General features: G+C 45.4%; 1 protein-coding gene across 1 annotated transcript in view; it reads right to left on the bottom strand.

The window, feature by feature from the left end:
• Positions 1-21,986, bottom strand: part of LOC124616246 (protein Wnt-5b-like) — a gene marked incomplete at its 5' end in the record, with an annotated part of 263,536 nt that overhangs the window by 53,459 nt on the left and 188,091 nt on the right. The window contains one exon of the mRNA XM_047144549.1: positions 15,892-15,994. Within this exon, the coding sequence (XP_047000505.1) occupies positions 15,892-15,994 (103 nt within the window). The remainder of the gene's footprint in view (positions 1-15,891; positions 15,995-21,986) is intronic.

Genomic DNA, 21,986 nt, shown 5'->3' with positions numbered 1-21,986 from the left:
ATGGTCGTTTTCCGAGCATCACCTGCGACCAGCTTTGTCACCAGAGCCAATAAAATATTAGCTGCTTGTTCAAGGACCTATATCATCATTTACCTCCTGAAATGATCGAAATGTGAATGAGAATTGCTGGACTGGCAAACCGGCGAATGAGACGTTTAATCCTTTAAGTGACTGCTAAATATACAGCATGCTCGGAAACAGTATGAAAAGCTTGCAAGGGTGTTGCAGGATAGGTTGTGCTGAGAAATAACTGTCAAGAAAAAAAATTAAATACGTTGCGCCGTTCTCTAGTTAATTAACATTGAAGTTAGTAAATCAGGCCGTTGCACGCGCAGATTCAAGTGGTTCGCCAGAGACAGTGTCGCCAAACGTGTTCTTCGTTTGGTTTCCTGAAACCGGACGAGAGAACGAGAGAAAAATTGGACACTGGACAATACCGAAAATCCATCCGAGCCACAGTCTCGAGCTCTGTCATCTGCTCTATGAGAATAACTGACACCAACTGTACCCGGCGTGCCAGTTGAATTTTTCCGAACGTTTCTGACTAATCTGTATATACCATTGGTCTTAAATTCAGTTTTTGACTTTATTTAGCACAAACAATCGATTGTATTGGTACTGATGTATTCGTAATTGTTTCTCTGATAGGTATGAATGCTCGTTTTATGTTTCTAAGTCGACAGGCTTGAGGTACCAGCAGATAAGGGCGTGATGATATGAACTTTTACATAAGGCTTTGAGGCACTCGCCTTCAGAGCTGGATCTGTGCTCAGCTAACATTTGTCACCTGTGAATTAACTCTTCTGACAATTTCTGAGGTAAACTACGTTTAGTTTAATTCACACAGACAATAACTACACAAATAAAACATAATATCAGTACAGGAATCGCTTGTAAGAATAGTTACAAGTTTCATAGTTTTTGCAAGTACGTGAAAGCAAATGGAATGCCATGAATTAAGCTCCCAGTTACATCGAATTTTACTGACTGTATGCTGTGAAAAGCTTCTTCTAACGAAGAATAACCATTCCAGAGAATATTATTTCGTAAATTATCTGTAAAATGTTAGACACTGAGATAATGTAAATTGTTTCGGCTGAGAGTTCGCATGTAGGATGATTATTGAAAGTTTGCAACATGACGAAAACCAGTTTATGCACGTACTTGAATGTAATTGTAATAGGTATATTATTTATTCACTTTTGATTGATTCTTATAGTTAGAGAAATAATACTGAGGTGCGTGAATACTTCTTTTGTATCTATGTGAATAACTTCATAGAGGTTGCATGGGTCTTGACAGACGAAATTCTGGTGGACGAAATTCTGGCTAATCGTGTAATGAACTGCTGGGAAGAGCTTACGGCAGAAACCGGGGTAAATTCATAATTTGAAGAAGCCTCTCATGCAGATGATATAGCTACTCTTTCTAGAGTGAGGTACTACTACAGTGCCGGCCACGGTGGCCGAGCGGTTCTAGGCGCTTCCGTCCGGAACCGCGACTGCTAGGGTCGCAGGTTCGAATCCTGCCTCGGGCATGGATGTGTGTGATGTCCTTAGGTTAGTTAGGTTTAAGTAGTTCTAAGTTCTAGGGGACTGATGACCTCAGAAGTTAAGTCCCATAGTGCTCACAGCCATTTGAACCATTTTTTACTACTACAGTAACTGGTGGTAGGATGCGAAACACATCGTCATGTGGACCAATGGGTGAAACGTTTCATACAGACGCTGTAGGTAGGTGGGTTATTTGTCTGTGCTTGAAGATGCATTTCACGAAAGGCGTGAAACTGACTCTGATACTGAAATGGCTGCAAATGTGGATTTCTATGCATGTATGACTGTGAATCCCAGTCGTCTGGGATATGTCCTGAAGACATATGTTTACTACCAGAAGTTGACAATGCTAATTTTCTGCAGATTTTTCCAAACACTTTCAGCACACATTTTGTGTTCCTGATTCATCGGTGTGAATATTCACTATCCTATACGGCACGGTGGATTTACAAATAGATAATAAATTGAGCGGTTTCGTTGAGTGATGTTCCCAAAGATTTCATTGTTATGCGGATAAAATATTTTGTCACTTAGATTAACGCAAGTTGCGAAAAGCACGGCCCACAGCCAGGTCCTTGAGCCACACTAACAATTCATACATTTCTCGTGAGTAGATCATGTTATTTATTTGACTTCGGTGTCCGCTTGTCATAAACATCACGTACTTCAAAGCAGGTGGTTCAAATGGCTCTGAGCACTATGGGACTTAACATCTATGGTCATCAGTCCCCTAGAACTTAGAACTACTTAAACCTAACTAACCTAAGGACAGCACACAACACCCAGCCATCACGAGGCAGAGAAAATACCTGACCCCGCCGGGAATCGAACCCGGGAACCCGGGCGTGGGAAGCGAGAACGCTACCGCACGACCACGAGCTGCGGGCTAAAGCAGGTGGTGAAATGCGACGGACAGAGTGATGTGATTCTGCTTACTCTGTTCGTTAAGAGGACGACGGGAACCCCTTTAAATCTGGACTCTTCCATATCCGTGGCAGAAACTGGCTCTTCCACTGGTGGCGGCGAGTTGCCGTGAATTTAGTGAGCAGGTGGCGGGCAGTGCGTCGCGGTGACAGATAACGGGCGCGTTTTATCGCAGTTGCCGTCGCGGGGTCGATGTAATTTCAAGTGGCGGGGAATCCATTCCTCATCCGGCGGCGGCCTCCGTTTGAAGCCCGGCCTGGCCGATAGGCAATCAGAAAACAAACACGCGCCTGTAACAGCTTGTAACCTATCAGCGGCGGCGAAGCACGCGAGGGCCGGCTCCCGGCAGACCGAGCGACGGCCTGCCTCCACCAGTGGCGCACGTAGGACTCAAGAACCGGTCAAAATTATTTTACGCTTTTTTTTCTCAATGAAATCAAATTAAATTCATTACTTGACCTTAGTTATGCGTTTCTTTACAAAGCATTCACTCAAACTGTTACAATACAACTTGAAACGTCCCCTTAGAAAAATTAGTGAATTAGTGGGCTGGTAAACCCCTAACGTTATTTGATTTTCAAACAGCTGAGCAAAGCTGAACGTACTCAGACATTTCTCTCTTTACTTATTCTGATCATCACTAAACTGACACACAATATTTTTAGCGCAACGCAATCTGACTTTCAATAATCCCTACAAAAGAATGACCCTGACTAACAATAACCTATACCTTTCATGAATCACTTACCTCACAAAAATCTTCGTTACTCGAACTACTGCAATACAGCAAGCGTCAATACTGCCAGCTAAATAAAGGATTCTAACTACTGAAGGCACTAACTACTGATAGGCATAGTTAGCAAATGAGAGATTTTGATAGAGAACAAACAATGTATTTACCTTAATAGTGTTCAAAAGTCATAATATATATCAGTTCATTACATCCAGTCTTACAAATTTACTCTCTCTGATGGACACACGTCCAGATCATCCGCTCTCAAAACTCCGCCATCTCTCTTCCCATATCCACCACTGTGGCGGCTCACCTCCAACTGCGCAACGCTACACGCTGTTAACAGCCAACTGCCCAACACTACAATAGCAAATTCCAACAGCGCAAACCAGCCACAGACTGCACACAGCACAGTCAGTGATTTTCATACGGAGCGCTACGTGATGTTCACCAACATAAAAACCTAAACAGCTGTCTTACATAGCCCCATGCTCCCCACAAAAATTTTTACAAATTGTTTTGGGGCATTTGAAAATTTTTTTCATAATTACAATAACAAAGATGTCAAATGCACACTCTTATTGATACACTGTTGATCAAAAGCAAAACTTGTCCTCACAGTCCATATACACTCCTGGAAATGGAAAAAAGAACACATTGACACCGGTGTGTCAGACCCACCATACTTGCTCCGGACACAGAGAGGGCTGTACAAGCAATGATCACACGCACGGCACAGCGGACACACCAGGAACCGCGGTGTTGGCCGTCGAATGGCGCTAGCTGCGCAGCATTTGTGCACCGCCGCCGTCAGTGTCAGCCAGTTTGACGTGGCATACGGAGCTCCATCGCAGTCTTTAACACTGGTAGCATGCCGCGACAGCGTGGACGTGAACCGTATGTGCAGTTGACGGACTTTGAGCGAGGGCGTATAGTGGGCATGCGGGAGGCCGGGTGGACGTACCGCCGAATTGCTCAACACGTGGGGCGTGAGGTCTCCACAGTACATCGATGTTGTCGCCAGTGGTCGGCGGAAGGTGCACGTGCCCGTCGACCTGGGACCGGACCGCAGCGACGCACGGATGCACGCCAAGACCGTAGGATCCTACGCAGTGCCGTAGGGGACCGCACCGCCACTTCCCAGCAAATTAGGGACACTGTTGCTCCTGGGGTATCGGCGAGGACCATTCGCAACCGTCTCCATGAAGCTGGCCTACGGTCCCGCACACCGTTAGGCCGTCTTCCGCTCACGCCCCAACATCGTGCAGCCCGCCTCCAGTGGTGTCGCGACAGGCGTGAATGGAGGGACGAATGGAGACGTGTCGTCTTCAGCGATGAGAGTCGCTTCTGCCTTGGTGCCAATGATGGTCGTATGCGTGTTTGGCGCCGTGCAAGTGAGCGCCACAATCAGGACTGCATACGACCGAGGCACACAGGGCCAACACCCGGCATCATGGTGTGGGGAGCGATCTCCTACACTGGCCGTACACCACTGGTGATCGTCGAGGGGACACTGAATAGTGCACGGTACATCCAAATTGTCATCGAACCCATCGTTCTACCATTCCTAGGCCGGCAAGGGAACTTGCTGTTCCAACAGGACAATGCACGTCCGCATGTATCCCGTGCCACCCAACGTGCTCTAGAAGGTGTAAGTCAACTACCCTGGCCAGCAAGATCTCCGGATCTGTCCCCCATTGAGCATGTTTGGGACTGGATGAAGCGTCGTCTCACGCGGTCTGCACGTCCAGCACGAACGCTGGTCCAACTGAGGCGCCAGGTGGAAATGGCATGGCAAGCCGTTCCACAGGACTACATCCAGCATCTCTACGATCGTCTCCATGGGAGAATAGCAGCCTGCATTGCTGCGAAAGGTGGATATACACTGTACTAGTGCCGACATTGTGCATGCTCTGTTGCCTGTGTCTATGTGCCTGTGGTTCTGTCAGTGTGATCATGTGATGTATCTGACCCCAGGAATGTGTCAATAAAGTTTCCCCTTCCTGGGACAATGAATTCACGGTGTTCTTATTTCAATTTCCAGGAGTGTAGACAGTAATGATCATTCATCACAGTAGAAGTTGCAGTTTTCTTTTTCCTCAAAGTCTGAGTAGTAAAAGAAAATGCACACGTAAGTAGTGGATTTCCATGCAGTCTTGAATAACTAGTGTTGTCCTTCCAACGGAAAGACAGTGGTGACTCTTGACATGCAGAGAGGTAATGGGTCACAACAGAGCAAACCCACAGCAGAGTCAGTCGAAGTTTTGAAGTATATTGGTAGGTAGGTCATCACAGAGCAGACCACTGTAGTCCAGTTAGAGATTACGGTATTGGTGGGCCACCAGATGTGCAGACCCACTGCAGTCCTTGTAGAAATAGTGGTTTTGGTGGGCCATCAAAGATGCAGACCCACTGTAGTCCTTGTAGAGACGGCCAACAGCCATCTGTTCCAACTGTGGATTCTAACTACTGAAGGCACTAACTACAGACAGGCATAGTTATCAAATGAGAGATTTTGATAGAGAACAAACAATGTATTTACCTTAATAGTGTCAAAAGTCATAATATATATCAGTTCATGACATCCAGTCTTACAAATTTACTCTCTCTGATGGACACACGTCTAGATCATCCGCTCTCAAAACTCCGCCATCTCTCTTCCCACATCCACCACTGCTGGCGGCTCACCTCCAACTGCGCAACGCTCCACGCTGTTAACAGCCAACTGCCCAACACTACAATAGCAAATTCCAACAATGCAAACCAGCCACAGACTGCACACAGCACAGTCAGTAATTTTCATACAGAGTGCTACGTGACGTTACCCACATAAAAACCTAAACAGCCTACTTACAAACTTTATTCAGTGTTAAAACTTTGCCCATCGTTCTTTTCGTCATCTCTCCCTTCCCGTACAGTTCAGTCGCTATCATTTTCATCTAGAGTTAAAGACGGTGTACTTGTGACCATTAGATTGCCTCTTTCGAAAACGGGACACTTTTCTTATGATGCCTTGGCCTGTTGATACTTACTTATGAGTGTGAACTTACCAACAACCTGTGTAACACATTTCTGTTACAATCCACACGTAGTTTGCTTTTGCACACCAGTAATAACTTTTGCGCAATTTCGCGGGTGAGATTGGCGTGGAAACTATCTCTTTTAATAATTATGATGCGTCATTGTTCTCCGAAGTGCGCCAACTCAGTGCAGCTGCATACGTCAACTGCTAAAGAAATATCTGCTGTCTTAGATCCTGAGTTTTTCGACGATTGCTGCAGTCACCTAATTCTCGGAATGTTTTAGGAGATCGTGCAACAGGCCAGTAATTCAGTCGAAGAATTAAGCAATTGTTCATTTATTTGCACGAGAAGTTAGTTTTTGTAACTAGCGGCTATCCATTTTTTTCTTGAAGACACAATTGAAATACCTCAAAGCACTACTGCTTCACAACCTGGAAATTTGAACACTTCTGCAAGTTTTTATCCCATAAACGAAAACTTGTCATCCATTTTCTTCCCTTTAAACTGCTTCAAAATATCGTTAAAACTGTTATGGTAAATTTCTTGACTGTTCCCGAAGAACTTACGACAGAATAAACGAAAAATTTCTGTGTTTCAGTACTTTAACTAATTTAACACTTCATTTTGAATGATGCTATTTGCAATTGACAATCTGAAGTTCCTTTGGTCTTGGTTCGTTAATCTTATTCTCACATATCCCTGATACTTGAGAAAGTGTCTATTCATTTATCTTCATGGCTATGTACAGGAATATGATAATCTTATTAGGCGCAGACTGAATTTTGACTACAGACTAATGCAGACTATTACAGACTAATAGGAGGTCTGTACACTCGTTATAATAACTCGAGCATTCAGGTATCACTGCACGAGTGTGATCCGTGAGGAGAAAAGGTTCTACGTTAGCAGCAATCTCATTGGCTGCGTGACATATTAATACACGGATCGGCGGAAGCAGAATTTGGTCCGTCTCTAAGACAGCGCCATCTCGTAGTGCGGAGACGGACGAGCGCTGCGCCTGCGTGGGGCGCGCTCTATTGGGAAAGTTGTGTACGCGCTGACTACGCGGAACTATGTACACAACACTTAACAAGGGCACAATAACGCCATACTACGTCATTTTCAGTTCGTCCTCGCTTCAGTAGTACGACACCAAAACCACAATGATCATATCAGCCACATATTTGCCCCGAGCTATTCCATTCGACTGAGCGAGGTGGCGCAGTGGTTAGCACAGTAGACTCGCATTCAGAAGGATAATGATTCATATCCGCAACCGGTCACCCAGAGTTAGGTTTCCCGTGATTTTCCTAAATCGATCCAAGCAAATTCCGGAATGTTTCCTTTGAAAGGACGCGTCCGATTTCCTTTCCCATCCTTGAAACATTCCGAGATTGTGCTCCGCCTCTAATGACCTTGATGTCGACGGGACGTTGAAGCCTAATCTTCCTTCCTTCAGCTGTTCCATTCCGCTATCTTTTAACCTATGCGCTGAAAGTCTACTTTGATCAGCAATAAGATAAGAATGCTGGACAACACAGCAACATTTATTTTGAGAAATGTAACTCTAAGTAACAGAAATGTTCAGTTTTTTTTTGTTTTTTTTTCAAAAATGCCTCATTTGTGACTCGTGAATTTAATGGTTACAACTGCCTGTTATACGGTATTGTTACTCCTGCAACTTGTGCTTCTCTTACTTTCATTAACCTTCAAAACTGATTGTGCATAAACGCTTAGTTGTACAATTAAATGATATAGACAGGTGGTAGAACCGACATTACTTCCTATTTTAAAAAAAATCGGTTTTAGGTGATCGAGCTGGGATGTGTAGAAAGATGGTTGTTCATTCGGGGATAAGCTTTTGTGGCTCTCCTCTTACAGCTTTCAACGCACTAGGCATCCACTGTAGCAAAGATTCCCTTACGCTAGTGATGTACGTGAATCAGGAAAGCCTTTGGGTCCAAGCCATGTGTCTTCTCCCTGTGAGGTTGGCTAGGGAATGTGATATCTTTCGTTTCCGAAACAGGTGGGTATAGACCCTTGTGTGAGCTGGAAGTTGGCTGATGACTGCAGCACAGAGACCTCTGTGGGCGCATTAGGCAGACTGTGCTGAGAGCGGTCGAGTTTGTGACAAAAACTTTCATTAGTGTTCTACATAAACCTTATTTGATACTGAAAGTTTGTGTGGGTGGAGGCAAGCTGAGATGAGCAGGAGGACACCGGACACCTCTGACCGCAAGCCACCACTGTGGAGGGAAGTTACTGAAGCTACTGCTGATCTGCAGAAATGCCACTGACGGCAATTTTGTGGTGAGATTTCTCGGACCTATACGCAGAACAACATTGAAGCACTGACTTCATCAATTCAGACATATGCTCCAAAACAGATGTCGTCCACATTGCCAACAGTTGGGCGTGAGTAATTTCTAACGACGATAAGAACTTATTATACAGATGTACCGTAAGCCATTTCACGGTAAGCACACGAGGCATTGCTGTGGAGGAACTATATGTCTCGCAGGTGCTGCCTTCTTTAATTATCCATACTATATGCGGTGATTATCAGTCAAGATTAAAGCAATATTTTCTTCCTTATTTTGGTCGTTCTCCCTCAATGTGTTATCTCAGTACCTTCTGTAATTCTGATTAACGTATGAGTCTGTGAGGATTGTACCTTCAGTTACACTCGGCCACGCATGTGTGTCTTCAGCTGTGGGTCGTGTCAGTTTTGATTCACTTTTTTGATTGAAATTCCCTTTATTCTGGCTGTTTTATTTCCCTATAGATTTATTGAATCCGTGGATACTGTTTTTGCACACTCTCTGCACACTCTTCGGTAATCCTTGGCCTGTCTTTCCCACGGTCGCAATCTCGCCTTCTTGTAAAATACTGAGCTGTGTACATTTCACAGACAGGTACATAATTGCGTTTTATTACAGTGTATAAGTAAGCCGCTGCAAAAGATTACGAGATGCAAGGGAGGCAGAGCACAAATTGTCCTTCGTCGATATTGACAGGTCCAATAATATTTTCAGTTCCACGGCATAAGTCTTTCAGTAAATTCATGTCAAATTTCACCACTAAATATGTTCAATGCTTACAGATAATGTTTAGTCAAAGTCATATTAGGCTCAAAAGCTTAAAGTTGCTATACACTGAGAGAATAAAATCACATCATCAAAAAATAATTAATATAGAGTAATGAAATTTTGGGAATACATTTGTCCAGGTAACATATTTAAGTAGTTAACATTGCAAGATTGCAGGTTAATGTAAGAGTGAGATAACCCATTGAAAATGTGAAATGCTGCTACATTAATAACCGGTGTAACCGACAGAATGTTGAAAGCATGCATGTAAAGTGCTCGCATTGTGCTGCACAGGTGCCGAATGTCAGTTTGTGAGACAGCGTTCCATGCCTGTTGCACTTGGTCGGGCAATACACGGACGGGTAATGCTGTTTGTGGATGACGCTGGAGTTTTCGTCCGATGATGTCGCCCATATGTTCGACTAGAGATGGATATGGTGATCGAGCAGGCCAAGGCAACATGTCGACTCTCCGCAGAGCATGGAACACCAGTATGTGGGCAAGCGTTATCCTGTTAGAAAACACGCTCTGGTATGTTGTTCATGCATGGCAGCACAACAGGCCGAATTATCACATCGACGTACAATTTTGCATTGGAGGTGGGTGGGGTAACCGAGAGAGTCCTCCTGTTGTCATCGAAATCACACCGCTGACCGTAACTGCAGGTGTAGGTCCAGGGTGTCTAGCACGCAGGTAGATCGATTGCAGTTCCTCAACTGGCCTCCTTCTAACCAATACGCGGCCATCTACATCTACATCTACATCTACATTTATACTCCGCAAGCCACCCAAAGGAGTATGGCGGAGGGCATTTTACGTGCCACTGTCATTACCTCCCTTTCCTGTTCCAGTCGCGTATGGTTCGCGGGAAGAACGACTGTCTGAAAGCCTCCGTGCGCGCTCTAATCTCTCTAATTTTACATTCGTGATCTCCTCGGGAGGTATAAGTAGGGGGAAGCAATATATTCGATACCTCATCCAGAAACGCACCCTCTCGAAACCTGGCGAGCAATCTACACCGCGATGCAGAGCGCCTCTCTCGCAGAGTCTGCCACTTGAGTTTATTAAACATCTCCGTAACGCTATCACGGTTACCAAATAACCCTGTGACGAAACGCGCCGCTCTTCTTTGGATCTTCTCTATCTCCTCCGTCAAACCGATCTGGTACGGATCCCACACTGATGAGCAATACTCAAGTATAGGTCGAACGAACTGGCACCGAGCGAGCTTCACCAAAAAACACGACAGACCTCCACCCTACCCTCCAATGAGTTCTCGCTTGACACCACTCAAGTCAAAAAGGGCGATGGTTTGGCGTCAGTGGAATGCACGCCAGAGGGCGCCTGGCTCGGAGCTGTCCTTGAAGTAACCGATTTGTAACAGTTTGTTGTGTCGCTATGGTGCCAGCTGGTGGCCATATTACTGCTTGCAGGTGCAGCACGATGCACCAGTGTCATACGCCGAGCACGATGGTCTTCTCTCTCGTTGGACCACGTGGCCGTCTGGAGCCGAGTGTTCTTGCGACCGCACGTCTCGGGACCACTGCTGTTACCAGTCATGTGCAGTGGCTACATTCCTGCCAGGCCTTTCTGCAGTACCGCAGAAGGAACTTGCAGCTTCTCGTAGCCCTATTGCACGACCTCATTCAGACTCAGTGAGGTGTTGATAATGGCGTCTTGTCGCCTTGAAGGCATTTTTAACTAACATGAACCGATCTCAAGGGGAACTAATGTTCACGACCGTTTCTGCGTTTATTTAAAGCAAACCTGATCTGCATCATCATAGTGGCATTGCGGGCTTTCAAAAAGTTGAGATGATGGTGTAGTGGCCCTCAACTACGTGCCCTCCGACTCAGAGTTGTGATATTAAAAGTTTTGGCTGCTTTCGTTGTCTATGGGCTGGGATACGTAGTTGCCGCATTACAGGCCGAAATACTGCTCAGTCTACAGCATACAATATGAATACACACATAAATCGAATGGTCGAAGGTTCCTATCGCTCGACAATTGCGAATTATGAATGTAACATATAAATTTATAAATGAACGATTGCAATTAAATAAAATCAGCAGGTACTATCTTAACGACTTTAAATGATGAGCACGAGCGCAGAAGTACTTTTGAGAATGCCGTATATTTCTGTAAAACACTTATTGGTGTCGATGGTCCAGCAATTAAATAAAATATAAGTCGAATAACAGGGAAACAATAGATTTCTACTTCACGTAATTAGTCATGAACTACAACACAGCTCGCGAGATATTCACTTGTAAACGCACACTACGTCTTCACTGTAGAGGCCACGGAAATCTCACAAGTTCACAAGTCGGCACTGGGAAGTATTTCTATTTCTCGCGACCACGCGCAAACCGCTCCACACTCCAAGTCCCTCTTGCGACTCACCGTCGCGCCTTCACGTCCAGTACCTCCCGTGTCCTGTCCCGTACCCTCCAGAACTGCCCTGTCCTCTCTCGAAACGATGCTCTTCTCCCGCTTCCATCCAGTCTCCCCATTCACGAGCGCTGTCGTTGGCTAAAGCGCACCCACAAACCTATTTAAGCACATACGAAATACTGGATCTACATTTGAATACTTGAAATTAAATAAATATTTCTACGGCTGGACCATAAACACGCTCTAACACACATTATTAAATACATAAACAATTAAATAAACATGTATCAAAAGAAAAGAAGCAAAGGGTAGTCCAGGAGCCTAATGTCTCTGTACTTTCTAAAACACAGTAAATATTTAACCAATTTCTTCATGAATAGTATATATCAGATATAAACAAAGACATAGACGAATAAATATATTTATAAGCATGCTGCTACCGTTTTTTCGTGTAACTGTGGAATACTTACGGTCTGAAGCGGCCACTTTGACCTCCAATAACTCATGTACTATTCAAGTTACATGCTTGTAATTCATACAAATTTAGGTTTACACTAATAGCTTTCTAAAGACACGCTGATCGAAGAAATAGGGTTTCGATTTCGGAAATTCATTGCTGTGTGTTTCTTGTATAATTTACTGTCAGATACTAATCTTTAAACCAATAAAGATATTGAATTTTGATTACACCATCAGAATCGTCCTGCAAATAATGGTAACGAACATGTTTCTTTTTGAGGTGTCACGATTCATCTGGCTACTATTAATTTTCAGGGCCCGGCGACTCGCCCATTACCTCACACACTACTAGTGCCACTCATATGCGACAGGCGGGAAATCTGAATAGAAATCATCTTTCAGATGTAGAAGCAAACCTGCCAACCTCCGTTCATGTCGCACAACTCCCTCTCCGTGTTGCCATTTTTCTTCCGTCATTGTATCTAAATACTGAAATCAAGTTCTAGCAAGAACCACTCCCATTTGATCCACTGAATTCCGGGCGTGCTACGTCATAATCCCTTTTTTTCTCCTAATAGTTCTGCTGTATAACGATCTACTGTCTTCAGATTGAGCCGACAGACTGAAGCTACAGTATTCTCTCCGTTTTCGTAAACCCGTGGCCCGCGCCACTGCGCATGTGGCCACATACTATATACAATCGCCAGAGACGTTGATCGGCGACATAGAAGTATGCATAATTTAAGTCTGTGGCTACGTGTTCGATCGATGCTCGGGTATCAGTATGTGCTGCACTGACGCGACGTATTTGCAAGTTCATTAAAGAAAGGACCGTATTCCATTTGTCCAAGCTGCAACCACTATCTGTATTAATTGAATTTTTCGCGAAACGCATTGCTGCTTTCGCCGTCTAATCCCAAAAGGATGAAGTCGACGTCGACGGTAGAATTTTGACATTTTCATGTCACATAGAGTGAGTGGTATTGATGCATTGCTCTACGACAGCCGATTTACTAGGCTGTTAAGAGTCCAGTGTACTTACAGTGTTCCGTGCATCTTTCATGGAAAACACAAGTCGTCTGCCCGATAGACGAAAGGACACTTACGAAGGGGCTCTTAGAAACCGCAGCCTTGCAGGGCATCAAGTCATCTTTGACGGAACCCAAAAGTGCTTATACCTTCGGAGGAGGGCCAAAACCCACTTTAACTTTGTCGTTGCTCAATATCCGGCTTATTTTTGGAGATAGACTTCCCACACATGACAAGGAAGTGCTGGATATAAATGTCTATGCTTCTTCCTCCTCGTTCCTTATGTCAGCCTTAGGTCCCATTCGTAGCGCCTTACGTGTCCTTTGTGGAGAATACTCATTTCGCTCAGAGTTAAGAAACTTAGTGTAGAAGCTCATCCTGCAGATGCATCACACAGGCTCTCGTCAGCAATGCTTTGTGCTCTGTGAACCAAAGTCCTGGCAAGAAATGGAGTTCATGTAGTTGTATGCCTGAAACTTAACGGATCAGTCGTTGTACCGCGAAAACACAAAGATGCAGACTTCCATTTGTTTTAGATTCATGATACAAGCGTTTAAAAATCCAGACCACAAACACTGATCGTCCCTTGTTAGAGGCCATTCAAATAAACGACAGCTAGAATGAAACAGTTTCGTTTGCCGCAAAACGAACTAGGTTCCTCCAGCAAAGAGGACACATATTCTAGCCCCGAGGCGATATCTTTGTCGTCCTATCATCAGTTGTATGTTGTATCGGTAGTAGAGGTGAATTTCGCTAACTGTAGACTCCAACATATTCAGATGGATCTTGGAGTGTGGATACCATTTGTAGACGGGAAGAAGAGCGACGAAGAAAGTAAGATTAACAAAGATATAAAAAGTTCGGTCACGTTACAAACTTCGAAAGCCTTATACAGAGTGAAAAGTATTTAAACCGACAAACTGTGGGAGGTTGTAGGGCACATCAAAACAAATATTTTTCCCTAATGTCAGTTTTTCGTATGAGGATTATTTAAACCGGTGGAGGCTGTATTACGCTCGTCAGTTGTTAGAGGGCGTATTACGCTCTTCAGTTGTAGGCAACTGCTGTCCACCAGTGTAGTAGTGCATTGTCTCTGTTTACTATTGGGTCGATACACCTGGAGTGAGTACACTAATATGGTTGGTGCGTACTACGTAGCGCACCACAACAGGCGAGCTGCACAGCGGGTTTATCAACAACAATATCCTAATCGCCGTATCCCGCATCATACGACCTTTGCTGCTGCGTACCAACGTCTGCGTGAGACCGGGTCATTTAGCAGATTACTTGTACAGGGAGGCTGTCGAACGGTAAGAACGCTGCAATTTGAGGAAGCTGTCTTGCAGCATGTGGAGCGGGATCCTTCAGTCAGCAATCGTGCAACTGCACGTAACATGGGGACGAATCAGACGAATTTAAGAACAGTCCTTCGAGAGCAATTGTTACGTCCATTTCACTTACAGCGTGTCCACAACCTGGAACCAGTTGATTATCCACCCAGAGCACAGTTTTCGCAGTGGTACCTGGAACAGTGTGAAATGCATCCTACATTTCCATCCTATGTGTCGTTTACCGATGAAGCAATGTTCGGGCGTGATTGAGTCTTCAACATGCACAATTCGCATGTTTGGAGTGAGGATGATCCACATGCCACAGTTATTAGCGCTGATCAAGTGCGGTTCTTCGTTAAAGTGTGGGTCGGTGTTATTGGGGACTGTTTAATTGGGCTGTATCTGCTACCTACGCCATTAAATGGCAGGCACTGTTAACAATTTTCTCGCCAGAACATTGCCAGAATTGCTGGAAGACGTCCACTCTCTACAAGACAACGCATGTGGTTCCAACATGATGGGGCTCCGGCACATTTCAGTCGTCGTGTGCGTCGATTCCTGAACCGACTGTTCCCAGAATCGTGGATTGCCAGAGGTGATCCTGTACCATGGCTGCTCGATCCCCAGATATGTCCCCACTGGACGGTTTTGTGTGGGGAGAGATGCGCAACCTTGTTTACCCAACTGCTGTTGCATCAGAAGAAGATCTGGTTGCTTGGATAGTAGTAGCAGCAGCAGCAGCATGAACAGTTCAGGATACTCCTGGGGTTTTTTCCCGTGTCAGACAGAACATGATCCGACAGTGTAACCTTTGTTTACGTGTCAATGGAGGCATTTTTGAAAATCTACTGTAATTGAAATTGGGTTGTGTTAATGTGTTGTCTCTTGGTCATAGAAAATGGAAAAGTCTTTGTTGGTTTAATTAATTTGCAGCGTGAGAAATCTTCCTCTACTGGTTTAAATACTCCTCATAGGAAAAAATGACATTGGGGAAAAATATTTGTTTTGATGTCCCCTACAACCTCCCAGAGTTTGTCTGTTTAAATACTTTTCACCCTGTATATCCATTCCTAATGTTTCATTCTAGACGCTTCTGCTCAACGTGGAGGTACACGTGCGTCTAGAGAAATACTCTGGAGCTCTGCGTTATACTGTCGCGTCTGGATCACAGAAAAATACAGAATATTAAAATGCAGAGTATATAGCTGCTCGGGATATGCGATCTCCCACGAGCACTAGGACATTTGGACTCGTCATTTGCGTTGAACTTCGTGATATTTGGGAGCTATAAAAGTGCCCCTTATAGGCAGTCACAGCAGACAGAGGTGGACGTGGCTGGGGGCTGTGGGTACTCACCGACCTCCCTGAGCGGCGCCAGCTGCTGCCAGCAGGTGATGAGGCTGCACGACCCCGACACGCCGTGGCACTTGCACGCCACGCGCGACTTGCGCACCACCGCCTGCAACACAGCACACCGTCAACTCTCTGCTGTAGGCACATTACAATGTACACACCGTAAGCTCCCAGCAGCAGCTACGCAGAGACGTATTAACTTGGGAACGCCATAAGCACCAGGCAGAAGTCACTGCCAAACAAATTAACATGAGGCACAAAACACTCCCACTCGTAGCTAGTCCAAGGCACTTTAAATTCCCTGAATCCATAACATTACGTCAGCAACTACCCCTAAACACTTTGACCCCACCAGTGAGGCCCCTCGGACAGTAGGAAGACTGATCTGCCAGCTAGGAGGGAGTGACAGAGAACAATTTGCCGAATTTCTTCCAATCTGTATCTCACTCCATAGCCTCCAGATCTCTTCTCCCCTGACAATTGGCAATGATGCTCCACATGAGGTCATTATTTCATTTTCTCACTTTCTATAAAAAATAATATTCTTTGCACCAAACGTCTAGTAATTATAGCTCACTTGATGGGGACCAATTTTTGTTAGAGACTAATTACTTGCTTATACTTCATAGTGTTGCTAGTTCTTGTTTTTTAGATAATTGGTTGCACCCCTGTGAACTGGCAAGGTGCAGGCGTTCTGTGTCGTCTGTAAGCATTTCAGGTTGTCTATAATCCAGTTTCTGCTTTGCGTGAAAAGCGTAGGTACAGCTTCTAAGATATCTTTTTCCGCTTAGAGACACTCGTTCTTAAGGTTTTCTTCTTAAAAATCACTCTGGGGTAAGTAGTATGCAGGTGCAGCACACCTGGTGAGTAAACACTGCTGGTTCAATGAAATCTCGTCACATATACACTACTGGAAATGGAAAAAAGAACACATTGACACCGGTGTGTCAGACCCACCATACTTGCTCCGGACACTGCGAGAGGGCTGTACAAGCAATGATCACACGCACGGCACAGCGGACACACCAGGAACCGCGGTGTTGGCCGTCGAATGGCGCTAGCTGCGCAGCATTTGTGCACCGCCGCCGTCAGTGTCAGCCAGTTTGCCGTGGCATACGGAGCTCCATCGCAGTCTTTAACACTGGTAGCATGCCGCGACAGCGTGGACGTGAACCGTATGTGCAGTTGACGGACTTTGAGCGAGGGCGTATAGTGGGCATGCGGGAGGCCGGGTAACGTACCGCCGAATTGCTCAACACGTGGGCCGTGAGGTCTCCACAGTACATCGATGTTGTCGCCAGTGGTCGGCGGAAGGTGCACGTGCCCGTCGACCTGGGACCGGACCGCAGCGACGCACGGATGCACGCCAAGACCGTAGGATCCTACGCAGTGCCGTAGGGGACCGCACCGCCACTTCCCAGCAAATTAGGGACACTGTTGCTCCTGGGGTATCGGCGAGGACCATTCGCAACCGTCTCCATGAAGCTGGGCTACGGTCCCGCACACCGTTAGGCCGTCTTCCGCTCACGCCCCAACATCGTGCAGCCCGCCTCCAGTGGTGTCGCGACAGGCGTGAATGGAGGGACGAATGGAGACGTGTCGTCTTCAGCGATGAGAGTCGCTTCTGCCTTGGTGCCAATGATGGTCGTATGCGTGTTTGGCGCCGTGCAGGTGAGCGCCACAATCAGGACTGCATACGACCGAGGCACACAGGGCCAACACCCGGCATCATGGTGTGGGGAGCGATCTCCTACACTGGCCGTACACCACTGGTGATCGTCGAGGGGACACTGAATAGTGCACGGTACATCCAAACCGTCATCGAACCCATCGTTCTACCATTCCTAGACCGGCAAGGGAACTTGCTGTTCCAACAGGACAATGCACGTCCGCATGTATCCCGTGCCACCCAACGTGCTCTAGAAGGTGTAAGTCAACTACCCTGGCCAGCAAGATCTCCGGATATGTCCCCCATTGAGCATGTTTGGGACTGGATGAAGCGTCGTCTCACGCGGTCTGCACGTCCAGCACGAACGCTGGTCCAACTGAGGCGCCAGGTGGAAATGGCATGGCAAGCCGTTCCACAGGACTACATCCAGCATCTATACGATCGTCTCCATGGGAGAATAGCAGCCTGCATTGCTGCGAAAGGTGGATATACACTGTACTAGTGCCGACATTGTGCATGCTCTGTTGTCTGTGTCTATGTGCCTGTGGTTCTGTCAGTGTGATCATGTGATGTATCTGACCCCAGGGATGTGTCAATAAAGTTTCCCCTTCCTGGGACAATGAATTCACTGTGTTCTTATTTCAATTTCCAGGAGTGTATATGTGTATAACAGAGAGGCAATTTTGTGTTGAATCCATATGTGGGAAGACGACTATTCACCCTATCCTCCCATCTCTATCTATCTCTGCCTCACCATTCTCTGTCTCTTCGTCTTCCCCTCCTCTCTATCTCCGTCTCCTCTTCACCCTCTCTCTGACCATCTGCTCCTCTCTCTGTCCATCTACTCCACTCCCTCTCCATAGTGTCCACTTTCTCCAACTCCACACTTTGTCCCCTCTTCTTCCACTCTCTGTCCTTCCTCTCCTCTCCCTGTCTCTGTCCCTAACCCCCATGCCCATTTTCTCTATCCATCCCCTCGTGCCTCTTTCTGTCCCTATCCACACCTCCATCTAGGAGACCCTACATCTCACATGCTGGGCAGCCTATACGTCAGGAGCTGGGAAATAGTTTCTTGGCCCTGGCTTAGAGGCTACGTTTCTAAGCAGTTCTAAAAGGCAGGACATGCTACCCCTACACAATGTACCTCTCTTGCAGGGCAGCCTACATGTTGGGACTGGAAAAATCCTTTCTTGCTCCTGACATGTAGGCTTCCCTGCTGAGCAGGTCGATCAGACAGCTGATACTCTTCCTACACAATATTTCCGTCATATATACTATATACTAGGGTCTGGAAAAACACGTTTGTCCTATTGGATCTAACAGGTTATTAAACCCACAGTATTGATAATCGTGATGTTTGCTTTTTCTGTCCCAAATTTAGTTGAAATCGATCCACATACACACACACACACACACACACACACACACACACACACACACACACACACACACTGTCTTACATATATAACAGGTAACATTATATGTATGTCATGGGAAGTGGGTGTAATTCTTGTTCTGGCACAGAGATATAGACAATATCATATGGCTGTCAGGTGAATCACAAGAGCATATCACGATTTATGTATGTAGATAAATAAAATACATCACAACATTTAGTTCTCTATAGCCATGGAAACAGAAGGAAAAAAATATACTACTTTGATCTGAAAATTCCAACAACAGACACTCCGTCATTTTACACAAAGAAAAGCCTAGAGGCATGATAAAACAGAAGAAACCAAAGTATCTAGATTCTTAAAAACTGGAAGCCACTATATATACAGCATACCGACCAAGCAGAACACCTCTAAGCAAAAACAATTTCACAAACAGCTAAACATGATCATCAACATAGCACAAAAGAATGGATAAAAGAGGATCATAGTACACAAGGTATACAACAGTCGTAAAGAAAGACACAAACAGAACAAAAATAAATAGGAACGATCCAGATATAACAGCACACAACAGTAACACACACCATACACTGATACTGGAAAACTCATCTCACAACACAATCACAAACTGGCATAGATAACATAGCACAACCAACCCACACATAAAATTCGTACCATCTTAAAAAAAAACACAGCATTATTATACCCTTCGAGACAAATAGCACTACACAAAAGAAATTGAAACCTGTGAGAGAAGAAGAAGATAAAAAAACGAATTAAACTGTAATACAGAATGAGATTTTCACTCTGGAGCGGAGTGTGCGCTGATATGAAACTTCCTGGCATATTGAAACTGTGTGCCCGACCGAGACTCGAACTCGGGACCTTTGCCTTTCGCGGGCAAGTGCTCTACCAACTGAGCTACCGAAGCACGACTCACGGCCGGTACCCACAGCTTTACTTCGCTGCAGAGTGAAAATCTCATTCTGGAAACATCCCCCAGGCTGCGGCTAAGCCATGTCTCCGCTATATCCTTTCTTTCAGGAGTGCTAGTTCTGCAAGGTTCGCAGGAGAACTTCTGTGAAGTTTGGAAGGTAGGAGACGGGATACTGGCAGAAGTAAAGCTGTGGGTACCGGGCGTGAGTCGTGCTTCGGTAGCTCAGTTGGTAGAGCACTTGCCCGCGAAAGGCAAAGGTCCCGAGTTCGAGTCTCGGTCGAGCACACAGTTTTAATCTGCCAGGAAGTTTTAAACTGTAATAGCTGCAACTCTAAATAGATTGGGGTCACAGCAAGGAATTTTAATATCATGTACAAGGAACATGCAAGGACACTGAATAGTGAATGTATGAACTCCACCATGCAGAACATCTAATAAAAGAAAATCACCACCACATTGTGATAAAAGCAAACATGGCAGTCGTATGCCGTAATAACAAACGAAAATGAATATGTATTCTTCAAGATGGAAAGCCTTTCCGATTAAGTGGTTGAACCTGCCCTGCTAATGGATCTCCAAACCGACAGCAAAAAATGTTCAAATGTGTGTGAAATCTTATGGGACATAACTGCCAAGGTCATCAGTCCCTAAGCTTACACACTACTTAACCTAAATTATCCTAAGGACAAACACACACACCCATGCCCGAGGGAGGACTCGAACCTCCGCCGGGATCAGCCGCACAGTCCAGGACTGCAGCGCCTTAGACTGCTCGGCTAATCCAGCGCGGCAAACCGACAACGCCTTACGACTTTCTATATGATCATCAATACCTCCGATTTTACCTCTGTGGTGATTAATTGAGATGTATGTTGGAGGAGGCAGTATGTTTCTTGTCTGGAACATACGTTCTTGAAATTTTGTAGGTAACGCTCTACACGACGGAGCATGGTCTCTCTTTTATCGTTTCTCACTGTAATTCTTGCACATCTCTATAACGTTCACGTGCTGCCTAAAAGTTATAACGAATCATCTACTTATTTTCTGAAAAACTTGGTAAGAATTTCATACTGACAAATAGCATCAAAACCAGCGTAGATGAGGCTTTTGCAAGTGACTACCACTGTGGTTTTCTGAGTCGCAGTGTGAATCTTCCTTCCCTGACAATAAATTTACCAGGATATTGCATTCTGAACTGCTCTGGTGGGTATTCATAGACGCTTGATGGTTGTGGTGGAACCCGGTGATTGACTGGCTATGGTGTAATCATACATTAACACTTTTAGTCCTCTATTTCCAGCGATAACTTTATATTTGCTGCAACAGTTGATCATTAACAAGCCTTCTTAAATTTGACAACAGTTTCTCTTACAGTGTGACCTACCCAAATAGCAACTGCATGTTCAAAGTCAGCCCAAAAAACGTTATCGACTTTGTCTTCGAGGTCCTTCAGATAAGCAAGCGAGATACACAATTTATTAAGCCCAAGAGAGATCACGATAATGCCGGGAACAGGACAAGACAGCAACCAACAGGTCGGCGTGCCGCACTGGACGTTGGTGCAATGGGCACTGAAACACCACCTGAAGTTATGATAATGGCCTCGATTCAGCTAGGAAGAGAGCCCAGGTGTGCCGTATCCAGCTGAAGCCGCTCACTGATGCTCACATCCCATAGGCCACTAAATTTTTGGGATGTTGGTTGCTACGTTTCACTCGCTGATCTAAATAGTCCCAGACGTTTCTGTGGGATTAAGATCCGATGATTTCACAGTTCGGTCGAGGTGCGACGGAGTGCCTGAGTGTTCATCAAGCCTGGAGTTTCAAAGTTTTCAAAACATACTCATCATGAAGATCTACAAGGGAAGACAACACTCGGTCGTCGATAATGCTGAAATTTGCGGTAACCTGAAAGAGCGGGGTCAAGTCATAGTACGAGAAACACCCTCAAAATATCCCAGAACTACCCCCGGCCTGATCTATAACCTCCGCACACTGCGCATTAAATGCCTCATTAAGCTGTCAGTACACTCTACACTTCGCATCTTTTGAAAATAGGCAACATCACAATTCGTCGGACCACATTACATGCCTCG

The sequence above is a fragment of the Schistocerca americana genome, chromosome 5, assembly GCF_021461395.2.
Source record: "Schistocerca americana isolate TAMUIC-IGC-003095 chromosome 5, iqSchAmer2.1, whole genome shotgun sequence".
Lineage (NCBI taxonomy): Eukaryota > Metazoa > Arthropoda > Insecta > Orthoptera > Acrididae > Schistocerca > Schistocerca americana.
This window is presented reverse-complemented; position numbering and strand designations above follow the sequence as displayed.